The 24,711-nt window shown below is 32.2% G+C and overlaps 4 protein-coding genes and 2 long non-coding RNA genes across 10 annotated transcripts; 3 read left to right on the top strand and 3 right to left on the bottom strand.

Annotated features, from left to right (window-relative positions):
- The first annotated feature begins 1,221 nt into the window (after window positions 1-1,221).
- LOC126869679 (uncharacterized) lies at window positions 1,222-5,481 on the top strand. Its single transcript, XR_007690969.1, has 2 exons — window positions 1,222-3,783; window positions 4,409-5,481. It is a non-coding gene; the product is annotated as an uncharacterized LOC126869679 (long non-coding RNA).
- Window positions 2,213-9,149, bottom strand: LOC126869675 (uncharacterized). Its single transcript, XM_050626520.1, has 6 exons — window positions 8,651-9,149; window positions 7,557-8,375; window positions 7,133-7,496; window positions 6,748-7,051; window positions 6,354-6,654; window positions 2,213-6,239 (listed from the first exon to the last, which is right to left on the bottom strand). Exons 1-5 carry the CDS (start codon window positions 8,776-8,778, stop codon window positions 6,563-6,565), a joined length of 1,707 nt encoding a protein of 568 aa, XP_050482477.1. The 5' UTR covers window positions 8,779-9,149; the 3' UTR covers window positions 2,213-6,239; window positions 6,354-6,562.
- A 148-nt stretch (window positions 9,150-9,297) lies between these two features.
- Window positions 9,298-21,501, bottom strand: LOC126869673 (DNA mismatch repair protein Msh2). 4 transcript variants are annotated; one of them, XM_050626516.1, is made up of 16 exons: window positions 21,302-21,445; window positions 21,147-21,230; window positions 21,022-21,071; window positions 13,243-13,366; window positions 12,847-13,103; window positions 12,532-12,699; window positions 12,240-12,428; window positions 11,784-12,178; window positions 11,505-11,716; window positions 11,106-11,423; window positions 10,742-10,960; window positions 10,438-10,670; window positions 10,273-10,364; window positions 9,971-10,193; window positions 9,801-9,893; window positions 9,298-9,724 (listed from the first exon to the last, which is right to left on the bottom strand). In XM_050626516.1, the coding sequence occupies exons 2-16, from the start codon at window positions 21,178-21,180 to the stop codon at window positions 9,569-9,571; spliced, it is 2,763 nt and encodes a 920-aa protein (XP_050482473.1). In that variant the 5' UTR covers window positions 21,181-21,230; window positions 21,302-21,445; the 3' UTR covers window positions 9,298-9,568. The 4 variants fall into 4 exon arrangements, with proteins under 4 accessions (XP_050482473.1, XP_050482474.1, XP_050482475.1 ...); XM_050626517.1 differs by having other exon boundaries at window positions 13,243-13,334; window positions 21,147-21,353; XM_050626518.1 differs by lacking the exons at window positions 21,022-21,071; window positions 21,147-21,230 and having other exon boundaries at window positions 21,360-21,501.
- Window positions 15,309-20,928, top strand: LOC126869677 (uncharacterized). The gene is made up of 2 exons (XM_050626524.1): window positions 15,309-17,096; window positions 17,445-20,928. Exons 1-2 carry the CDS (start codon window positions 15,325-15,327, stop codon window positions 20,665-20,667), a joined length of 4,995 nt encoding a protein of 1,664 aa, XP_050482481.1. The 5' UTR covers window positions 15,309-15,324; the 3' UTR covers window positions 20,668-20,928.
- On the bottom strand, window positions 17,158-18,907 carry LOC126869678 (uncharacterized). Its single transcript, XR_007690968.1, has 2 exons — window positions 18,759-18,907; window positions 17,158-17,210 (listed from the first exon to the last, which is right to left on the bottom strand). It is a non-coding gene; the product is annotated as an uncharacterized LOC126869678 (long non-coding RNA).
- A 26-nt stretch (window positions 21,502-21,527) lies between the features above and the next one.
- LOC126869676 (hydroxylysine kinase) lies at window positions 21,528-24,705 on the top strand. 2 transcript variants are annotated; one of them, XM_050626521.1, is made up of 2 exons: window positions 21,528-21,676; window positions 23,463-24,705. In XM_050626521.1, exon 2 carries the CDS (start codon window positions 23,484-23,486, stop codon window positions 24,564-24,566), a length of 1,083 nt encoding a protein of 360 aa, XP_050482478.1. In that variant the 5' UTR covers window positions 21,528-21,676; window positions 23,463-23,483; the 3' UTR covers window positions 24,567-24,705. The 2 variants fall into 2 exon arrangements, with proteins under 2 accessions (XP_050482478.1, XP_050482480.1); XM_050626523.1 differs by lacking the exon at window positions 21,528-21,676 and adding an exon at window positions 21,708-22,744.
- The last annotated feature ends 6 nt before the right edge of the window (window positions 24,706-24,711 follow it).

Genomic DNA, 24,711 nt, shown 5'->3' with positions numbered 1-24,711 from the left:
TTAATTTTTTTCAATGCTAGAGGCTAAAAATTCAATTCAACGAATCTCCGCTGTCTTTCGGGATACATGTACAGTTCGAACTTGCGGAGGAACAGGATCTTGAGATCCTCTAGTGGATCTCGAGGTCCTGGACCACCGAATCTATCCGTTCCCTTGGTTTGTGTATTACTCCCCGACCCGTTGGGACAGCGGAGACGGCGTGCAACTGACCAGGGGCGGGGAGGGACCCATAACCGTTCCCGTTAGGGTCCGGGTAGCATTTTCTTTCGTTTCCCTCTTAGAGGTGATCCCCACCTCTTGTCCTTCGCCGTCGTTGTTATCAACTTTGGCTGCCTTCTCCATGCGTTCCTTCGTCAGCCGTTCTCGTCAACCGTCTCTAGGAGAAGACTGACATCTCTCTCCAGAAAGCGCACCCTCGATCGCAGGTATGCGACATCCTCCTCTTCCTGATTGTGGGTCGGATCCGCGTCCTTCGCGGACGCTTGCTTGTCGACCGGTCCGATCCTTATCTCGTCCCTCCGTATGTCGTCGCTGCTGTAACGTCAATTCACATCAGAGATCAGGCCACACACCACGGACAGGATGGCACCCAGATGTCTGCATATCCTTGGCACGCACCCTCAATAGTCTTAAGTACCCACCAGGGGTCTTGGAATTTTTATAGTTAAGGTCCTTCGGACCAATCGAGTATTTCCTGTCTTAAATTTCCCTTTACGTTTATTGTCTACCACGTGTTAGCTTAGAAAGTTGGTTTTCTCCACATCTGGTATGTTCCGTTGACAACTTTCTCGCGAGGGCGGCTAAAACCCATCCTGGTCCACCAACCGTCCTATTATCTAATCGGAGACGGTGTCTACTGCCCTCACTTCCTTAACCAAAATTGTCATCAACAAATCCGATAGTCCCGTGTTCTTAGACACACCCACCCCTAGCTTTCCTCAGACACAGTATCGTCAGTAAAACTTCACTTATTCTGTATCCTTAGAATAGTCAACATATCTATATCGGTCTCTACCCTTATAAGTCGCGTACTTAATGTATTGTTGTAACTAAGTCTTACATAACGTGGTTGGAGCGAATTGTGATTTATGCTAATTCAGTGCGTGTTACATTGTGATTGGTGAATTCACAATAAAGGTTGATTAAAACAAAGTTAATTGTTGTGTTACGACTCAACTATATTTTATTTCCACCAACCAACCCTAAAAATTACGTGACACTGCCGTCGGCACCGTCGTGGATGGTAGAGGCGGCGGCGGCCACGATGGCTGCCTCGGCATCGGTGTCGGTGTCGGTATCCGTACCGTACCTCGCGCCCCTCTTCTTTCTTTTACCGGGAGCCGGCAGTAACACGGAGTCCGGATTCCCCGCGGGCGCGTCCCCCCGCCGTGTGCGACGTCCCGCGCCTCTGCAACCGTTGTGGCGGAGGCGGTGCTTTCTATGGACTCAGTAATCCTGCGGTACGACCGCTTGCCAAGCGTGCCCGCAACGGTCGAATAGGAAGAGCATGACGACATTTCGTCGTCGGATCTCACCCCCCCCCCCCTTCGCGACCGCGGCGTCGCCGCATCCCATCTCGCGAGGGTCCCAGGCCGACGGTCATAACGTCGGGTTCCTCCAACCCTCTCCGAGACACCCCAGTTCGAGTGTCCACTTCGCCAGACGCATGAGCGTGTCCGGGGGCCTGGCGTCCCAGCCCCGGGCGGCCACGGTTGCTCCATGACGACGCAGCGGGGCCCGCTTTACAACCCGCGGCTGCGCCGGTACTGGGGTGTCCCTCCCCTGCACCGTAAACGATTTTTTGATTCGTTTTTCTGTCCATTGTGATTCTGAAGTCGCCGAGGTCGTCAACAAGGATTTCCATCCTGGTGCCACTCACTCTTTCACACCCTGTCCCGGTCAAGGCTGGTGCAGGGTGATGGGGAGCCCCACGAAAAGGTGAGGTGAGTGGTCTTGGCAGATACGGGCCCACCAACTTCTCCGAGGTTCTCCGCACCGGATTGGCAAACTGGCGGTGGCCGAAAACGCCAACCAGTCACCATCCGGTTATAGGAGAATTTCAGATTCATCGGGGTTTCCCAGGGCTTGGTCCTACGCCCTGAGAACCCGTAGCCGCCTCGTGCCCCCCTTAAAAGCTATTCTATCCGTCATTTATCTTTTTAAAGCCTACTTTCACAATTTATGGTCGATGGTCGAATAAACAAGACACACATATCTCCTAAATGTATCTTTATTTATTCTTTAGTCTCCTAGAATCCAAACAAATCCATTCTTTTGCCATCCAAAAAATTATATTGCCTTACGTATTACTTATTATCATTTTATACTCTCTTTCCCTTCTTTTCTTACTTCTTTGAACTTTCACCCATCTAACGTCTACAATGTTTTTACATATTTTACAATTTTCTAACAAAATTAACCCATGTTTTGACAAATTCCCATGCTGAATCAACATCGCTATTACCTTCCCTGCTCCACCTTTCACACACCCAAGCTAAAAACGCGTTTATTTTATTTACGCATCTTTTTTACACACCTCGTCTTTTCACCCTATATTTTTACGCTCTTATTATTACCTGCTTCAAGGAAAACGTTTCACATTTCCAAACGCTTTTTCTTTTGCACATCTTATTTACACATTTACGAGTTACTTCTTCCTGCCCTCCCTTCGTTACACATTTCCCCCCCCCCCCCCCCAAGCTCGCACATAACCAACGAGATAATACAATTTCTCATTATCAGCGATTAAACGCTCATTTCCTTCTTCCTCTTGTTAATCCTCTTGCTGTTCGTTGTTATTTGTCACAATCCACTTCTCCAGATGCATCGTCCATCCATGCTCGCAGGGCAATTTATACAAAGGAAAACAAACAGATACGATAAGCTATAACTACATAAGAGATAATTAAAATTATCCTTCGCGTTGTATTTACCACCATTTGCGATCAACGTACATTTGCTCTAAATTTTCAGATGCACAAAATATCTCACACAGCTCACATTAACGAAAAACTCTGCAACCGTGGAACATGCGCTCCTCAGACTGCCGAGACACCGTCATGAACTACGTAGAGTTCGCATCGATGTCCAATAAACTATTCTAATATTTTCGAATAAATTTAATATATTATATATAAAATACTATATAATATATATACTATATACTTCACTATATAATATATACTATATACATTAGGTGGTAATGACAAAATCCGCAATCACTTAGTTGCCAACCCAGTATTACGTTACATAGCATTACGCTGTATAGTATTACGTTATATCGTATTACGTTATGTAGTATTACGGTATACTATATTACGTTATAATGTATTACGTCAGATAGAATTACGTTATATAGTATTATGCTATATATTACGTTATAACGTATTACGTTATGTAGTATTACGCTATATAGTATTACGTTATATCGTATTACGTTTTCTAGTATTACGGTATTACGTTATAATGTATTACGTTATATAGAATTACGTTATATTATATTACGTTATATAGTATTACGGCATATTATGTTACGTTATACTGTATTACGTTATATACAATTACATGATATAATATTACGGTATATTATATTACGTTATAGAGCATTACGTTATATTGTATTACGTTATACTGTATTATGCTATATTATATTACGTTATAATGTATTACGTTAATGAGTTATTTTATATAGTATTACGTTATAACATATTAGGTTATAATGTATTGGGTAGACAACTAAGTGATAGCGGATTTTTCATTAAGTGGTAATGACAAAAACCCCCAGTCACTTAGTTGCCAACACAATATTACGTTAAATAGTAATACGTTATGATATATTACGTTTTATAGTATTAGGCTGTTTAGAATTACGTTATGTTATACTACGTTATACTGTTACGTTACGGTATTTGGTATTACGTTATATTATATTACGTTATATTGCATTGCGTTATATACAATTACATGATATAGTATTACGTTATACTATATTACGTTATAATATATTACGTTATGTAGTATTACGGTATATTATATTACGTTATAATGTATTACGTCAGATAGAATTACGTTATATAGTATTACATTATATTGTATTACGTTATATTATATTGCGTTATACTGTATTATGCTATATTATATTACGTTATAATGTATTACGTTATATAGTATTACGGTATATTATATTGCATTATAATATATTACGTTATATAGAATTACGTCATATTATATTACGTTATATAGTATTTCGTTATATTGTATTACGTTACATTATATTATGTTATATTATATTACGTTATAATGAGTTATTTTATATAGTATTACGTTATAATGTATTAGGTTATAATGTATTGGGTAGACAACTAAGTGATAGCGGATTTTCATTAAGTGGTAATGACAAAACCCCCAGTCACTTAGTTGCCAACACAATATTACGTTAAATAGTAATACGTTATGATATATTAAGTTTTATAGTATTACGCTGTTTAGAATTACGTTATATTATACTACGTTATACTGTTACGTTACGGTATTTGGTATTACGTTATATTATATTACGTTATATTGTATTACCTTATATTATATCACGTTATAATGTATTACGTTATATAGTATTACGAATTATTCAAATCATTTTAAGATAAGAGAACATAAATTAGATCTTAAATGTATGTAATTTGTAAAAACTGTATTATAAATATTCATATCATTTTATAGCTTAAAATTATTAAATTATATACATGCTTACATTATGTAGACTTATGTTATATAAGCACCTATATATATATATATATCGCAATAATCATAAGATCATAAATTAAAATGTGTTTCAATAATGTAATAACTTGCATAGATTTTTTTTCATTAACAAAAACATAGTTTACTATGATATTTATAATATACGTATGTGTTTTTAAATTAATTTATATACTATTATTATAGAATATTCCTTAAATTAGTATTAAAATGTTGTATAACTTCTTAAATATTATATAAGTTTTTACTTACAGCTTAACAATTAATAGAATTATCTAATTAATTAATAGAATTAATAGAATAATTTAATGTACATTTCAAAAACAACAATTGCATATTAAATTGTTCACAAAATCATATGTAGAATTGAAGAAAATTATGGTAACAATAATCGTATACTGCATAATATTAATATTTAAAGATTCATGGTTCTAAAATCTCATTATAAATTCTTTTTTTTAATAGTATCTACTATCTTGGAAGAGAAGTCTAAATAGTTTAATTATATTCAAAGTGACTAGAAATGTTGCTATTTTTTTTTCTTTTTTGGGGGGCTATTAATAGATATTTCTTATTTTGGCAAGAATGATGTATTGTAAATTTGGGAAATCATGAAAAAGTTTTTAAAAATTTATAATACTTATTTTTAAATAATACTTTCTAAAATTATTTACCTGTATATTAAGCAATGAAACATATGTATGTATGTATGTATGTATGTATGTATGTATGTATGTATGTATGTATGTATGTACAAAACAAATTATTGTTTGGGCTATATACATAAAAATCATCTTATAAGGGATAGGAGAAGATACAATTTTGGGAATATGGACCATAAATGGCAGTTCGCCATGAGTATGGAATGATTAATTCTCAATGCTAATGGGAGTGAGTTACCAGGAAAACCTGATGTGCAATAAAAGTATTAAAATTTAATGTAAAATAAAGGATGTAGAATACATATTACAATATAAATGTTCTCCAATTTAGTACCTCATTTACTGATCATTTCTCTAAAGTTTATAAAAGCGATCAATAATGTAACGTTATATTGTTGAAAACTTAGGATGGACGGAATCCATATTATTGGATTTAGGTGCTATTCAATAAGAGTAGAAAATCCAGATATTGATTAAGTTCTACGATGTAGAAACAATTTTATTTAACTTACTACGATTCGAATTAAGAAATCTTAGCTACATTGTGAGATCAGTTGAGGATTTAATTACTAGTGACGTTTTAGAATGTCAAGAAAACGTAAAAGAGAATTTGGAAGTGACGTGATTTGATACATGATATCGAATGGATTTAAAATGTTGTTAAACTGATAGAGATCAATGATAATGTGGTGACAAAAAGTGCTTAATGGGCATAACATTGCAAGATAGGTGCGGAAACGTGTGTCTATCCCAGTATTCATTGGATACATATTAGTAGAGCTTACACCTTCCGTTTCCTTGTAAGATGGGCCCCAGAAGTATCTACAACATAACATGTATGTTACTAATATGATTTTGAGCCTTCCAAAACATTGAATAAATGTATGAAATCTCTTATATAAGGAAATATTTTCGAAAACAATCGCTAATACCAACCAATATCTATTTTTGTCCAAGCACTTTATCTTGGAATGCTCCTCCAATTATCTACGATTATATTTTGCATCTAATTTAAAGGCAATTCATGAGAAGATTTTCTTCATGACAGTTTTTCCTTTACTTTTTCAACAGTTTTACACATGCAAAGATTTGCATTTATATAATAAGTGAGGTATTGACATTGTAAAAAATCACTTATTACGGATTTACTGCTCTAACGATTCACACCCAAATAAAACATATTCTTCTCTTGACAACCAAAATGGATTACCTTCTATATATTCTGGTGGTGTCTTGTCTAAAATAGTGATTACAGCAAATGAATTATATACATGCACATATTGTTTTAGACAAATAAATGTCTTTTACATAAAGATTATTATATATTTACCAGGATGTACAGCTAAAGGCACGTATGTGGAACCCATTGCAACATTCCAACTATGAGTACCAGGACAACTTCTTACTTCTAATATCTTGCTGTGCTCTGGTAATAATTCTCGTAAATCTTTAGTCAATCTTAGCCCAAAACCTGAAAGGTGTGTATTGCCTCCAGTGAGCAAAATGTGTGAGAGACAATCATGTAATATTTCTTCCGATAAACCAGACGTTACATCTTTTATCACTTGTGGTAAACCAAGGTCGATATACATCATTTCGGGAGCAATATATAATTCTGAACCCAAGGAAACTCTCTAAAAAATGTAAATAATTATTATAACAATAAACATTGTAAAGGACTTTAACTGTATGAATACATGTGTAAATTCACTAACCAGAAATTGCTTATTATCAGTATAACTTCGAACTCTAACTTTAATACATTCTTCATTCTTTTGTCCTACTCTTCTCTCTTCATTTTTGATATTGTAACTTAGTCTACACCTTTCTTTAATAGGTAATGTATCCAGATATGATATAGGAATATGATAACATCCTTTTAGATACCAATGCATAGCTTGTTTTAGATGGTATGCTACATGCCAACCACCAACAGGTAATAATCTCCAACGTTGTGGTATAACACGTCCACCAATTACAACAGCTACCGTTGTACTTAAAGCACCACTATCAACTACGACACAAGTTTCCACATCCAGCATTGCACATGCTGCTAAAGGTTTAGGAACCAGACATACTCTACAAATTTATTTACTTTATAAAAGAATATCTTCTTACAATATAATTTTTCTATCTTACCTTGATACCTTGACTTCTTGGAACAAGTAATGCAACAATTGTTTTCTTAGCATTGGATGCATAGCTAATGGTTCACAGAACATGAGCACTGCATTGGGTTTCCTTAATGTTGAAGTTAATCTCATTTGATGAAACAAATGACCAACAAATGTTTTAAGAACAGGAAATGTTCCATCGCTTAATAATGCTTCTGCTGGACTAACAAGATCAACATTTGGAATTCCAAGTACTTCGACGGTATCAGTGCAATATCCATTTATAAGTTTCTCATAAATTGGATTTGGCCTTGCATAACATGTTGGATCATTTTGATGAGTAATTAATCTCTTTTTTTCTCTATATAATTTAACAGAATTACAAAAAACACAAAATGGACCACTAGGTCTAGGGATTTTAGCAGTTGCTAATTCAGATAATTTCAATAGTTTTAACTTTTTAGCTAGTGATTTGCCATCACATTTTGGACGTGTACTACTACTTGGGACATTTTGTGTTTGTTCCAAATATGTTTCATTATTATATTTAGGTACACCAAACATTGAAAAATGTCTTCTTAATTCAAAATGTGGCTCAATAACCCATGTATACTTATTTCCAATTTCAATTACTACTTTTGCGCTAGAACCTTCAACGCAATTTCTTTGACATGTATAACCACTGCAGTGACGACATTTTGGGAAATGAACATTTTCTCCCAATGTAATTACCATATATAATCTATAGCACATTGCTTTAAAGCTGACACTAAGTAATTGTAAACACTTTATATCTGGAAATCTAAAATGTACTTTTGAAATCAATTGTAGCCACTTCATTTTCCTGGAAAGACATGAGTGAATTCTATAAATAGTTGATAGCAATAGTTTTTTAAATATACATTCATTTTTAAAATTGTCTATATTTTAATAGAGTCAATTGATGATAAATTCCTTTTATACAAAGAAATTTTATGTGATAATTATGAACTTTGCGGAAGTGTCATCTTATTTACAGTCTTACATTGCAAATTCATAATAGCACAAACTTTTATTTACTTTGCAAGTGAGTTATTGAATTTCAATGTATTTTTCACATAAACTTAATCTCAAACTTACCACAAGTAATCAGTATCTGAAGCTTTCCTCAAATATTTGCACGTATTACCGATAGCAATAATATCAGGTACATCACAATATAATAAGATTTTTACCCAAATTTCTTCAGGGAAGATCGAAGGATCCATAATTATTAATAAAAGTTATACAAAAGATATAATAATTAATAGTTACTAATACAAGATTGCAGACACTCCCCACAAACAGTGAATACGTGAGTCAAGTTCAAGGTTACAATGGTGAAAATAGTGAATCAATATGTTATCGACGGATGATACTTCAATAAGAATTACTACAATGATAATAATAAAGCCAGCAATAAACATTACTTATTAAAGATGTTATCACAAATATTTACAAGGTAGATTTCATATTTAATGAATTTTTAATCTCATGATCTATAAGTTTGCTGCTGTTCTCTATCTTAGCATAAAAGAATGGAGTAGAATGAAAAGCAAGACTTTTAAAATGTCTGAATATATATGATACTCTGTTTATAACTTTGTAATTATATAAAAATAGCAATAGCTATATATAGGACATAAGGGTATTTTATTTCCAATCCCATATATAAAGTACTTCATCTGTGGTAAAGGTATCATATTTTTGGAGATAACTTGTATTGTGATTTTGTTAAATATCTGAGATCAGTGGTACAGCTATATTTATTCGAAAGATATTTTTATTATAAAAAACCTGTTATATATATATATATATATATATATATATATATATATATATATATATATATATATATATATATATATAAAACAAGCATTATATATATAATAGTATCAAAAATTATGATTCAATACAGGATTTGTAAAACAACAGTGTACCTTTTTTATACCTAAATTAGTAATACTCATGTGATTAATACTGGATAGTACTTTTATAAAGTAATCGTTTTACATGAAGTTAAGAAGCTGATAGGAGTGTCTTTATGTAGGGATTTTCGTGAGATAGAACTTCTCTTTTAAATGTTGAAATTTTATCTTCCAGTTCCGCATCAGATAATGATTTGTCTAAATTCCTGCATTTACTAATAAATTCTGCAATAAGAACTTCAGCTTCCTGTAACGTTATTAAAGATTAGATTATATCAACAATATTTAAGATTTTTATATGTTTCTAACAAAAATATGATTACCTTTATAATATCTTTTTTTTTTTGTGGATTATCAGAACCTTCAAAAACTGAGTCTTGGTAATCTTCAAGCTCTGCTTGTTTACGCTTAGCAAACTAAATGAAATATTCGTTTTCTTATCATTAATATGGCAAAATTAAAATTTAAAAATATAAATCAAGACATGTTTTACCTCTATAACATCTTGTGGGAAATTAGCCATTTTAGCGACATGTATGCCAAAACTTTGATCACATATACCAGGTTTTACTTTATATAATAAAGTTAATTTATTATCGTCTACAAGGGCTGTAACGTGTTGATTTTTAACGGTAGATACTTCTTCTTCTAATTTAGTTATTTCATGAAAATGTGTCGCAAAAAGACAGTAGCATTTGATTTCTTTTGCTAAATATCTGCAAAAAATTTTATTGTTATAAATTATACAGAAAAATAAAAATTTGTGATAAAATCAGAAGATTGTTCATATATTACTCGGCGATTGACCATGCTATACCGCAACCTTCATAAGTAGAAGTTCCTCTGCCTAATTCGTCAATTAACACGAGGGAATTACAAGTTGCTGTCTATCGAAATCGTATAAAATATAAATGTATACATACTATTCAATATTTAATGCTATAAATATCATCAATTTACTTTTAATATAGCAGCAGTTTCTATCATTTCCATCATAAATGTAGAAAGCCCTTTTAATTGAGAATCATCAGCTCCTACACGGGCTAATATACAATCCAATAATGATATTCTTGCTTGATCGCAAGGAACAAAGCTTCCAATATGTGCCATTAAAGCACTGACACCAGCAGATCTTATATAGGTGCTTTTACCTCCCATATTTGGACCAGTTATGATGCGAAAATGACATTCGCCTATAATTTTAGTAATTATTATATTCTACATTTATCAAAATAATATATGAGACAATATTTTTAAAAATTACCTCTTTTAAAACTGATATCATTAGCTATAAAATCTACTCCTTGAATTTCCAAACATGGGTGTCGAACTTGAGTAAGATTAAACTCACCAGCTTCTGTAGGTAGCATTTCAGGACGTACATATGGTTTATTAGCACTTACAGCAACAGAAGCAAAAGCAGTAAGTACATCAAGAGATGCCAATACATTTCCAATAGCTTTTATTGTACTACTGTAACCGGCTGTCCAAGAGATAGTAATACAATGATATAAACGTGTATTTGTTTTATTGTCTAATTGCATTTTAGTTAATTTTTTGCAAAGTTTTAGTTATATACGCGTGTATATATATATATATATATATGTAATATATAATATATAAAATACCTGCTATTTCAATTATTTCTGTAACAACATTTTTTTGTTCCACTGTATATTTATCTCTAGCAACAATGTATTCATCATTTAAATCATTTAATTTATTGCTTCGAAATCGTACACCGCTTTTATTAGAATCCAGAATAATATACTGTTTCTTATTTCTTAGTACTTTTTCTTCTTTCAATGTTACACGAAAATAATATCCAAGCTGTTGATTTGATTCTAGTTTTAGACTTTTTCCAGCTTCGATTGAAAGATCATTAGCAACTTCACCCAATTCAGATTGTAATTTCGCTTCCACTTCATCCATAGTATTTTTTAATTCTAATATCAATATGTATAAATTTATACGTAAAAAACATATTTACATGTATAGCACAATGAAATGAAAGATTGTATAAGTACCTTTCAATTCATCATCAAATTCGGCTCGTATTAAGAAATCTCCTTTTTCGGCGGAATCTAAATCAATTGTTTGTTCAACCATTTGTTGAAATTTGTCCATGTCTGTAATAAGTTCACTCAAAGGATCACTGAACATTGTTTTTAAGGCTATTACGTTTATATTAGAAAGCTGTTCTAATAATCTAGGCAAATGTGATATACACATGTAAATCCTAAAATAAAACCAATATAAATATATATATATATAGTTACATTATATACTGTAAATACATTATTTACTTATAAAGGTCTTGTAAAGTTGACTTTTTTCTGGCCAATTTTTTTGCAAGCACTTGCAAATCCGGTATGCGTCTTAAATGATCTTCACTAAGATTAGTCCGTAATTCATTATCATTCACTAGTGTTTCAACAATATCATGTCTTTCTTTTATAAGACATAAATCTTTTAAAGGTTGTCTAACCCATTGTGCAAGCAATCTATGACCTTGTGAAGTCCTACATTTATCCAAAATGTCCAGAATACTTGTAGGTGCGTTTCCATTTAAAATAGAGGAGGTATCAACACGTGATTCGATATTAAGTGCTTTTATAGCAGCTGAATCTAGCTTTAAATAACGTGACTCCTTTATTTGGTCTATAGCAAATTGATTTAAATTTCCTTCATCTGATGTCAACTAGTAGAAGATTATCAAATTAAATTAAAATATTTTGTCTTTATTAATATAATATACTTACATCTAAATATTTAATAAGCGCAGAAGTAGCTGACATAGCAAAGCTTAAATTGATTTCAGGTAAAGACTGTACATTTTGTTGTTGACCTTTCTTGAATTTTATTAAAGTATTTAAATCTTGTATAACTGATTCACTAGAAAATTCACTTCTTTTCCTTGTAGTAACCATTACATTATTTCGTTCCATGACCTAAAAGATGGAAGAAAGGAAAAAAACAAATAAATGTTCCATTCATATCATTAAGATTTTTAGTTCAACTGTTTTATACGAAAGAGATGTCTTATCTGTTTACTTGTTTAAGAGTTTGGAATTCATAGCTGCCTTCACCTTGAATTAATAAACATTCTTTGGGAGCGAGTGTGACAACCATTGATTCCAAATTGGAAAATGATTCATTGTCTTGAAATTCACAAACAGAAAATGAAGTTGCTGTAGTATCTACACAGCTTAAGCCAACAATCTAAAAAAATGATAAAGTATATATATATATATATATATATACAATATTATGATATAATATAATATAATATAACAATATATATAATAAAACTACTTATAAAAGCTTTTCAACAAAAAGTTTATCGCATGGTTATTTACTACTACTCACTCTAGATTTTGCCTCCATTCCTAATTTCACTGCTATGACATGTACACTAACAGCAACATCGTTATTACCAAACAGTGTATCTTCAAATTGTGTTAAATTTCCAGGAGAACCTTTATATTCTAATACCCAATTCTGATTCTTTCCTGATCCTTGATTAACATAAACTTCTACTCTGTATTGTTTTACTAACAGTAGATCACGTATAAAAGATTCAAAATGATTTTTGTTAAGAATAACACCCTCGGTTTTATATGGATCTGCATTGTACAGAAATTTTTTTAGATAAGTACATAATAAATTAGTAAAAGTATAGAATAAACAGAATAAAGGTTTATTAATAATTCTTAATAGTAATACAGTTAAATAAATATTTTAAAGTTGAATTTCAGAACTTACCAGCTCCTATCATCTTACAAACTGACGTAGTTTTAAAAACTTCTTGTGCAGCAAATAAAGCATCATTACCATGTAATGTGTAATAATCTGATCTATTAAAAAATCGTATAGTGGTATTAAGTTTCTGAAATCAATCAATATTTGATTACATACATATATTTTAAATTTAAAATCTGAGGATTAATAATATAATGGTATATAATATATTATAATGAGACTACCTATCCAGAATTATATCATATGATATTATCTTTAGATATATTCTTGACCTATTTTTATAACTTACTCATTTTCATGACTGATATACGTTCCTAAAGTAACACAAATTTGTAAATATTATAACTCTGCAGAGACACAAAATTAAAAAATAAAGTTAATTTTTGGAAATTGTTAGACATATGAACGTTTAACATGAAAATTGTAATTATTACCAAATCATAATTATTACACTTGTTTTCAAGAAAATGAAGAATCTCGTTACATATCTGTAGGTCAATGTCTATCTAGGGTCAAAATGTCATGAATTGATATTAATGTAATACGTATGAGTTCAAGGAAATCTGATATATTGTGGAAAAGATGTATCAATTTAACGTATTACATTAATATGACATCATTGAATAATTATATATACATTTAATTTTTTATTATCTTTAAAATATATTTAAAAGTTTTGAAAATATTAGTTTAATAAAATATTAATATAAAGTTATATACTAATTTAATAACGAATAATATGAAAATAATATAGATATCACTAATAGTTCATACAGAAGATCAAAATATCATATACAAATATGTTAGTATAATATGAAATTTAAAAATAATTTGTGAATAAAAAAATTAAGAAAATTTGCTAATGGCATTATCTTGGAAGCATTATTTTTATTGCGATAAAAGATCAAAGTTCATGTTCCAGGAAGGTCAGTAATATATGGCGTATGTAAGTAGGCCATTAAAAACATTATGAACTATTTCAATTCCTTATATTCAATTGTTTAAGCAATATCTTGTTAAATACATTATTATATGAGTATAAGAAACTTTTATACTAAATATGTAGTATAAAATAAAGGGAATTGTATTTCTTTCAAATAATGCTACAACATATAAATACAATGAAAGATACACCTATCTTAGAATTAAAAATAGAACATTTGTCTCATTGATGTATCTCAGTAATCATTTTAATCTGTCACCTTGAAGTTCTACCTATTATGAAATAGGAATAAATTACCATATTGCAACAAGGATGTTATACATTGAGGATGACATCATTGATGATACATCAAATCAAATTTGCAGCTGTTAGTGGAAACTATTTATGTAATTATTATCAGGAAATTAAAGAAATATATTTATATATCTATAAGAAACATAAGTAAATATAATGAAATAAAATATTATATATTTATAAAATTATTAATATAGCAACAGCTTCTTTTTCCTTTAATTACAATTCATGAAGTAGTTTATTATAAATTTTCATAAATATAATAAAGTATATAATACAAGCTTCTCAAAATTATTTCATATTAAATATTTGAATTAAAATACGTATGTATGGTATCTTGAATAAAAATTAAATGGATCTTCCTAGCTAATACAAAACATATATTAGAAACTGTTTGTCTGCTTTTCTCTTCTGTTACTGTGAATTATTAGTTGTGATAAGAATATACATAACTGGGATAAATGCACAGAAAATATTATCACCATGTAAGAATGAAAGAGAATGTTTTCAAAGAAGTGATGAAGAAGGGGGAGCTAACATAAATGGAATTGCTCCAACTTGCATATAGTACATATCAACATATACTGCCACTGAGATCATCTCAATCGTCAATTCTTAAGTGGATTTTGATCTTTCACCACATGGTAATTAAATTTATAATTTTAACTTAATAACAGATACAGAGTACTAATTTTATCGTACATATAATATTTCTTTAAGTGTTATTTTTATTCCTTAACGAATAATATGTAAAATATATTTTATAATAATATAAAAATTTATTTACATGCGTTTTTCATAAAAAATAGCTAAAACAATTTTATATTTTCAGAGATCAAATTAGTAACATGGTGGCACAAAGTATTGTCATTTTATCTTTATTAATAACATACACATTATCTGCACCAACTGGATGCATAGAATCTTGTATTTCTTATGTTAAACAATATCAAACACAAACTTCTGGTGGTTTGTCACAAACCGCGTCACATTTACAAGGCCTTGACTATTCAAAACCTGGCACATGGTCTGAACATAATGACTATGATATAGACAATGGACATGGAAAAGTGCATGAAGAACGTGGTCAATATGTCACAGGTCCCAAAACAGTAAGATATTATAGGAAAAATTCTTCTTCTTCTTACAGTACAGGATATCCTAATGGTGAAATATTATCAGATTTTGAATATCAGAATAATAGACATGGTATACATTTACCCAATACTCAAGAAGTTTTTAATTCTCACAACACTTACAATCAAATGGGTAATTCTGAATCAGTTGCACAACATAAGTATAATAAAATACAGAGTCAACAACACACTCGATCATCATACACTAAAGGTGAAAGACTTGAAGATCTTGGAGAATACAGTGGAAGATCACAAGTGATTCCGCAAAGTACATCTAACTTGCATACACAAATTTTACAAGAACCTTATCATTTTAATGGACAGCATGGAAATTGGAGTACAGTAGATTCTTATAAAACTGATGGAGGACGTGGCCATGTATTTGAAGAAGAAGGTCAATATGTATCAGGACCTCAAAAGGTTCGTTACTATAAAAGGAATTATACTTCTAGTTACAGTTCATCTGATGGAATTCCTATTCCTAAAATCACAAAAATTGGAATGCACGATATACACCAGAAACTAGAGAAAATCGAAAAAGAAATAGGGCAAGAATTCAAACATATTTCTACAGCAGAGGCTGTGGGATCCACCAACATTGGACAGGCACATATTAGTTCTCATGATTTGTCTATTGATAACATGCATAATATAAACAATAATAATTATAGAAGACAACATAACCACAGGAATAGTTTACCTACGACACATAATGAAGAACAGCATTCCTCAGACATTAGAAATGAACATTTACCTTATAGGAATCCTTACCAAAATACTTATGGTACAAACAGCTACAGTACATATGAAAGGCACGAAGAATATGCACAAAAACTTCAACCAACTAGTCAACTTATTAATCCAACATCAGGATATACTAGTGTACTCAATACTGGAAACAGTGGTTATAATAGGAATATATATAGTGGATCAACTTCGCAACAGCAAACAGATAATTATCAGCAGGCAGAAATGTTAGATGCACATCAATCTAGACAAATCGCACAGACCCAAACGTTTCTTGACAATTTGAGAAACAATGCACAAAGTCAAAGTAGCGGGATCCAATCAGGCATGCAAGGTGTATCTCACTACAAAGAACATTGGAATGCTAGTCATACAAAAGAAGTATCCATACCACAGCATACCACAGACATTTCACATATGAACCAGCACAATCTCCAATATAATAATAATCAGTATGACAACAGACATAATTTACATCAAGGAATACAACAACAAGATAGTTATTTACATCAATTTAAAGAAGGTGACTTTACCCGTGGTAAAAAAATGTTAGACAAATTAATATCTGGTGTAGATACTGTGGACTGTGATTACAATTCACAATATACACAAAGTACCTCTCAATATTCAAGAAAATATAAGCGTCATGCAAAGTATGGTAAACAAGATGAAGTGCAACAAACACAAAATAAATACATCAATGATGATCTTACTCAACAAACTTCTGGAAAGCTTGAGTTTGGTCAAGATTCGCAACAATCTTATCAACCTTGGAAACCTCAGAGTGCCGATCAACAATTAGAGGATTTTACACAGAAGACAGGGGAATCTGATGATCTCACTCAACAAACCTCAGGAAAACTTGAGTTTGGTCAGGATTTGCAACAATCTTATCAACCTTGGAAACCACAGGGTGCTGATCAACAATTAGAGGATTTTACACAGAAGACAGGGGAATCTGATGATCTCACTCAACAGACTTCTGGAAAACTTGAGTTTGGTCAGGATTCGCAACAATCTTATCAACCCTGGAAACGATACAGTGTCAATCATCACACAGAAAATCTTACACAAAAAGCAGGAAGATCTGATGACTTTACTCAACAAACTTCTGGAAAACTTAAATTAAACCAGGAATCACAACAATCCCATAAACCTTGGAATCTACACAATACAATTCAACAATTAGAAGATCTTATTCAAAAAACGAAGGAATCTGATGACCTTACACAGCAAACTCCTGGAAATACAGAATTTGATCAAGAATTACAAAAATCAGATAAACCATGGAATATATACAGTACAATCCAACAATTAGAAGACTTTATTCAAAAAACTAGGGAATCTAATGACTTCATTCAACAAACATTTGGAAATGTGGAATTTGGCCAGGAAACACAAAAATCAGACAAATCATTGAATATATACAGTACAATCCACCAGTTAGAAGACCTTATACAAAAAACCACGGAATCTGATGATTTCACTCAACAAACATCTGGAAAACTTGAATTTAGTCAAGAATCACAACAGTCTCAAAAAACGTGGAACCTACATGATACTATTCAACAATTGGAAGATCTTATTCAAAAAACAAGGGAATCTAATGACCCTACCTTACAATCATCTGAAAAAGTCGAATTTGACCAAAACTCACAGCAACCTCATGATTCTTGGAAACCACAGAGTGCAAGTCAACAATTAGAAGATTTTACACAGAAAACAGGGAAATTTGATGATTTTACTCAACAAACTTCTGGACAACTTGAGTTTGGACAGGATTCACAACAATCTTTTCAATCTTGGAAGCCAGAAAGCGCAAGCCAACAATTAGGAGATTTTACACAGAAAACAGAGGAATCTGATAATCTCACTCAACAAACTTCTGGAAAACTTGAGTTTGGTCAGGATTCGCAACAATCTTTTCAACCTTGGAAGCCAGAGAGCGCAAGTCAACAATTAGGAGATTTTGCGCAGAAAACAGGGGAATCTGATGATCTCATTCACCAAACCTCAGGAAAACTTGAGTTTGGTCAGGATTCTCAACAATATTTTCAACCTTGGAAGCCAGAGAGCACAAGCCAACAATTAGGAGATTTTACACAGAAAAGAGGGGAATCTGATGATCTTATTCAACAATCATCTGGAAAAGTCGAATTTGGCCAAAACTCACAGCAATCTCATCAATCTTGGAAACCACAGGGTGCCGATCAACAATTAGGAGATTTTACACAGAAAACAGGAGAATCCGATGATTTTACTCAACAAACCTCTGGAAAACTTGAGTTTGGTCAGGATTCGCAACAATCTTATCAACCTTGGAAACCACAGGGTGCCGATCAACAATTAGGAGATTTTACACAGAAAACAGGAGAATCCGATGATCTTACTCAACAGACTTCTGGAAAACTTGAGTTTGGTCAGGATTCGCAACAATCTTATCTACCTTGGAAACCACAGGGTGCCGATCAACAATTAGAGGATTTTACACAGAAGACAGGGGAATCTGATGATCTCACTCAACAGACTTCTGGAAAACTTGAGTTTGGTCAGGATTCGCAACAATCTTATCAACCCTGGAAACCACAGGGTGCCGATCAACAATTAGGAGATTTTACGCAGAATACGGGGGAATTTGATAATCTCGCTCAACAGACTTCTGGAAAACTTGAGTTTGGTCCGGATTCGCAACAATCTTATCAACCCTGGAAACCACAGGGTGCCGATCAACAATTAGGAGATTTTACGCAGAATACGGGGGAATTTGATAATCTCGCTCAACAGACTTCTGGAAAACTTGAGTTTGGTCCGGATTCGCAACAATCTTATCAACCCTGGAAACCACAGGGTGCCGATCAACAATTAGGAGATTTTACGCAGAAAACGGGGGAATTTGATAATCTCGCTCAACAGACTTCTGGAAAACTTGAGTTTGGTCCGGATTCGCAACAATCTTATCAACCCTGGAAACCACAGGGTGCCGATCAACAATTAGGAGATTTTACACAGAAAACAGGAGAATCCGATGATTTTACTCAACAAACCTCTGGAAAACTTGAGTTTGGTCAGGATTCGCAACAATCTTATCAACCTTGGAAACCACAGGGTGCCGATCAACAATTAGGAGATTTTACGCAGAAAATGGGGGAATTTGATGATCTCACTCAACAGACATCTGGAAATCTTGAGTTTGGTCAGGAATCAGAGCAATCCTTTCCAACCTGGCATCCTAATGTGAGGGATCAGAAGTGGGGTCATTTGACTCAACAAACTAGTGCACAACCAGAAGATGATTTGCCGAAGCCTGCAGAAAAACCTAAACCAAGATCGAGATATTCAAGGCGTTGGTCAACAGTTAATACACAGGTATCAAATCAAGATATGTATAATATTAATAATCAGAATAATTTGAACCTTAATGCTGGAGATACAGATGCGCCAAATATTTATGAATTACCTCCACAAGTGAATGTAGAAGGTGATAAAGATAATATTAGGAGACAAAGTACCAGAGGGGATCAAGGACAAGATAAAGATGTTTCTAAGAAGTTAAGTCAACAAGCTGGAAGTAGTGGATATGATGTTGAAGGAGGAAATGTAGACCAAGTAAATTGGTTACACAAATCGAATGATGCAACTGTAGGCTTGCAATGGCATTATACATATCATCCAAGCGATCAAAGACAATTCGTACAACAAACAGATCAGAAGAATAAGGAAGATTTGCAGCAGCGATCAATACAAACACAATTTTCTAATTTACAACAAAATCCAAAGCAAGAAAAACAAATTAAATATATAGTTGATAATTCAGATCAGCAGGAATCACATTGGCAACCTCAAAACTATGCAACTGAACAAGGAATTAAATCTGTGAGAAAACCATTTCGTTATATTCAGCTTGAAAATAAATTGATGTCTGATCAACAAAGAAGAGAAAATGAAAATTTACAGAAGCATGTGGAAACTGCTTCATCTGAACCTAAGCTGCAGCCAAGAATTTTAGAAGTTTATGGGGGTGGACAATATGATCCGACACATAGCGGAGATATATATTCTGGAGTGACAATAAACCCTAGTGCTATACTACCATCTACAAGTAATACGGATCCATGGGATATTCGAGAAAAACCAGAAATAATGGTAACAACAACAGAATTGACAATGCCACCATTACCTGTAGAACCTTTAAATACAAATGATACTAATGAACCACCACGTCCATCGTCTCTTTGGACAAGAATTGGCCACAAAATTACAACTACTTTTGATAAAGCTAAAGAAAAGGCTAGAAATATTTTTGGATGAACATAACTTTCAATTTTTTTAATTAACATTTATTTATATATAATTTTTAGTAATATAGGTTCTTGATATAAGCTTTTAATATATGTAAGATTTACTAAATAAAATTTATTTATCAGTGTTATAATGTACTATTATTATTGGAATTGTTAATTTAATAATTTCAAGAAGCTGATGTAGTATTATAAAAAATTCACTGTTATAAGGTTATTATATATATTCTATATTGTTATTTAAATAAATGAATCTATTTTTTAAATTCTATTTTTTATTGCTTTTATAATTATCGTAAAACTGTTATTTTTAATAATATAAAGATAAGTAGTAATGCAGATGCAATGTATTATGTTTACTTACTTCTGGTAGATTTTTAAAAAATCTAACAAAACTCTGTTGACTTGGTGGATCTACAATATATTTTATACATGATTATTTACAAATTAATGGAAAAATAATTTAAGAAATTATACTGTTACACTAACCCATATTAAATTGTTGATTTGGTTGGACAGCCATGGATTTATATAGAGCAAGTTATTAGTATTTACGGTTTAAGTAAGAAATAGCTAATAATATAAAATAAATACTGTAGGATTTCGTGAAAATATTTTGGAAAAGATTTTAGTAAAATACTCACTAAACATCTATGTTTTAACGTATTCCCGCAAAAATGAGTAACACCATATACTACCAACCTATAGATTGCACACTGTAGATTATTCAGTTATCATTGCTCTCTAATTTTATTGGTCAACTAAATCTACCAATGTTTGAAGATTTGTATTTGCATCCCATCTTTATGGTTATACAGCTAATGCAATATGTCCTGAGTGATAAATCATTAATTTTGTAATAGTGTAAAAGTTGTGCAATGTATAATGAAAAATTAACTATACGAATTGTTAATTGAATTTTTCGTTTTGTATTTATTTTACATAAAATCAACAGAGTAATTATTAAATCAACTACATATATAGTTATATATTATTCAATATTCTACTTTAATTATTTGGTAAGTTATAATTATATACACAATATATATGTATACACACACACACACACATCTACATGAAAAATATACATATGTCGAGTATTTTAAATTTAAATCCTTAAATTCTTGATGAATGCTAAAAGCAGATTATGATTCTATAAATCTTATTGACTGTTCTTTTCATCAATGTACAAGTATATTATTCATTTGATTTTTGAAACAATTAAATTTAATATTTGTCAAAAATATCATTTTATACGTACTTTTTAAAAAAATAATATTAACTCGCATACATGTATATCGAAATTATTAAATTACTTCATAAACTAACATTGTATAATTTGCAATAAAAAATTACCTTGAATAATCATTTGGTTTTGTAAATAAAAGTTAAGAATTTATTAAAGTTTTATGTAGTATTTTATTAGCATTTGATAGTGCCATAGAAAAAAATTATAGCGAATAACTTGATAACCGGCAAAGAACAATTAGTTTAATGAGTAATCGTAATATAAAAAAAAACTTAAAAAAGCTTTGATTCTGATAATATCGTTTATTGCCTCGTGTTATCCGAATATGTACATAAAAGATACTTCACATTTCTTATGCTGGATAACGCGCAACCTAACGAGCAACGATAAATATCAATCATCATACATTTATCCCCACCATACTTATTGCGTATACCATCCTACATACAATTCACTTTGCGAGCTGCTTCATTCGCCAACACATAGTGAATTGCGTGTCTTCATATTTGGAGAAGGACCGACATTCTCGAGGAAAATAATTTATTTTTAGTGATTTATTTGAGAGTTCCATTATTTAATGATTTCCACATTTGAAAAATATAGTTACAACTATTGTTTGTTTGCTCTTTTCGAATTTATATTTGCTAAATTAATGGACAACGTCTAAAGAACGAAACATTTCTTCTTTATAATATATTTTAATTATACAACTAATTGAAATGAAAATTACTAACAAAATGAAACGTAAAGAAATGTAAAATATAGAAATCACTGTCACGTCCCGCGGCCCGCACGATCCGAAGCGCGAAAGTAAAATTGTAATTTCTTTCAAATCAAGGTAATTCAAAACGTTTATTTGAAACCGTGTTTGCAGTATTTGAGGTGAAAGGCAGTTAACGCCGCTAAAAGCTATATTTTTATACTATGTTTTTATAACGATGTCAAGACACTTTAAAGCTGTAAACAAAGTCGGCAGTTTGAACAAACGTTCAGGATCTTCCCAAACATTTTCAAAAGAACGATCCCGACGTTTTTTCATCTCCGATAGATATAAATAAATGTAGCGACTCATAGAAGTCAATAATAATTAATTACCGTTCTTCAACCGAATAATTACCATTCGTCTACCGGAGAGTTAGTTATCATTTTTTTCTATCGAAGAGTTAATTACCATCTGTTAACCGAAGAGGTTACATCCGTCAGTCTGTCAGTTAGTAATCATCATTTTGTCAACCGAAGAATCATCATTTTTGTCAATCGAAGAATCATCATTTTGTCAATCGAAGAATTTCTCCCGTGCCAGTATTCCCGCACATAGCAGGTTAGCCGAAAGTGGAACTTATTGCCAGTTGCTTTAAACGCTAGTTAACGTTATCCGTTTCGTATTGTCACGTTCAAGCAAACGCGGCAATTAAATAGAAAATAACAATCACTATTCATAAATTTAGAATAATATTTTCAACGGCTGTCTATAAGAAACTTATTTCGTCTTCATTTTTCATTCTGTACCTAATTCATGGAAGGTAAAGTTTTTAATATATATTCTGTTTAAAAAGTTTTTAGGATTTAAAGTGATAATGGAGAACAGTGCTGACATACTAATGCCGGGTCAACGGATTCGTCCACCAAGCAACAATCAAATAGCGGTGCGGCTCTTGGAAGAACTTTACGGTTTGAAAACATCGAGTATAATCGAATTAAATGGGTATGATGACAGAAACTATCATGTAATTTGTGAAGAATCGTATACGAATTCTCATATTACGACTATCAGTCATCATGGCTATACTTTGAAAATTATCAACTCTTTGGATTCACAGAAAACACATGTGATTGACGCACAAACTGAAATGTTGATATTTCTAAACCAACAAGGTATTAACTGTCCTTTGCCGGTAAAAAATATAAATGGACTATATTATGCTGTGGTCACGTTGAATGTCGATGAATGCACTGACAAGTATGCCGTGAGGCTGTTGGTTTATCAGCCTGGCGAACTGTTGTACCGTATTCCAATTACTGAAGAATTGTTCCGAAACGTAGGCAATTTCACGGCTAAACTTACTAATGCTCTGATAAACTTCGTCCATCCAGCTTTCGTCGGCCACAAGACTTTGTGGATGTTGAATTCTGTGCCAAAGTTACGTCAATTTACTTATGCTCTGAAGAATGTATTTGAAAGGGAGTTGGCGCATCAGGTGATACGAGTCTTCGAGAAGGATGTGCTTCTGGTCAAATCGAAGCTCCAGCATGGTATAATTCATGGCGACTTGAACGAACAGAATTTCGTAATGGATTGCAATGGCAGAGAAATAGCTGCCGTGATCGATTTTGGTGATGCGCACTGGACATGTCTCATTTTCGAGTTAGCTATCGCACTGTGTTACATGATTTTGCAAGCTGGCGACGTGGCGATGGGTAAACACGTCATCGAAGGTTACCAGGAATTTAGGAAGCTGACAGATATCGAGAAGAAGATTTTGAAAGTTACTGTTTGCGCGAGAATTTGTCAGAGTTTGGTTATGGGCGCTTACAGTCATCTTCACGATCCGCAAAACGAATATCTGCTTACCACGCAGAAATCGGGATGGGCTTTGTTGAAGAAACTTTGGCCTCTTCCAGAGGACGAAGTTCTTCGAAACTGGGGCCTGATGAACTGAATTCTATTGTTTAATCTACTGTGACTGTCAATTTGTTGGCCATAATTACTGTGTTCTTTTAAATCTATTGTCAATTATAGAATAAGCAATAAACATAACTTTATATCACAATAGAATATTGAATTCATTAAGAAATGAAGTAAGA

This window comes from Bombus huntii, chromosome 9, assembly GCF_024542735.1.
Source record: "Bombus huntii isolate Logan2020A chromosome 9, iyBomHunt1.1, whole genome shotgun sequence".
Lineage (NCBI taxonomy): Eukaryota > Metazoa > Arthropoda > Insecta > Hymenoptera > Apidae > Bombus > Bombus huntii.
The sequence above is the reverse complement of the archived record's forward strand: the minus strand, read 5'-3'. Positions and strand labels throughout refer to the sequence as shown.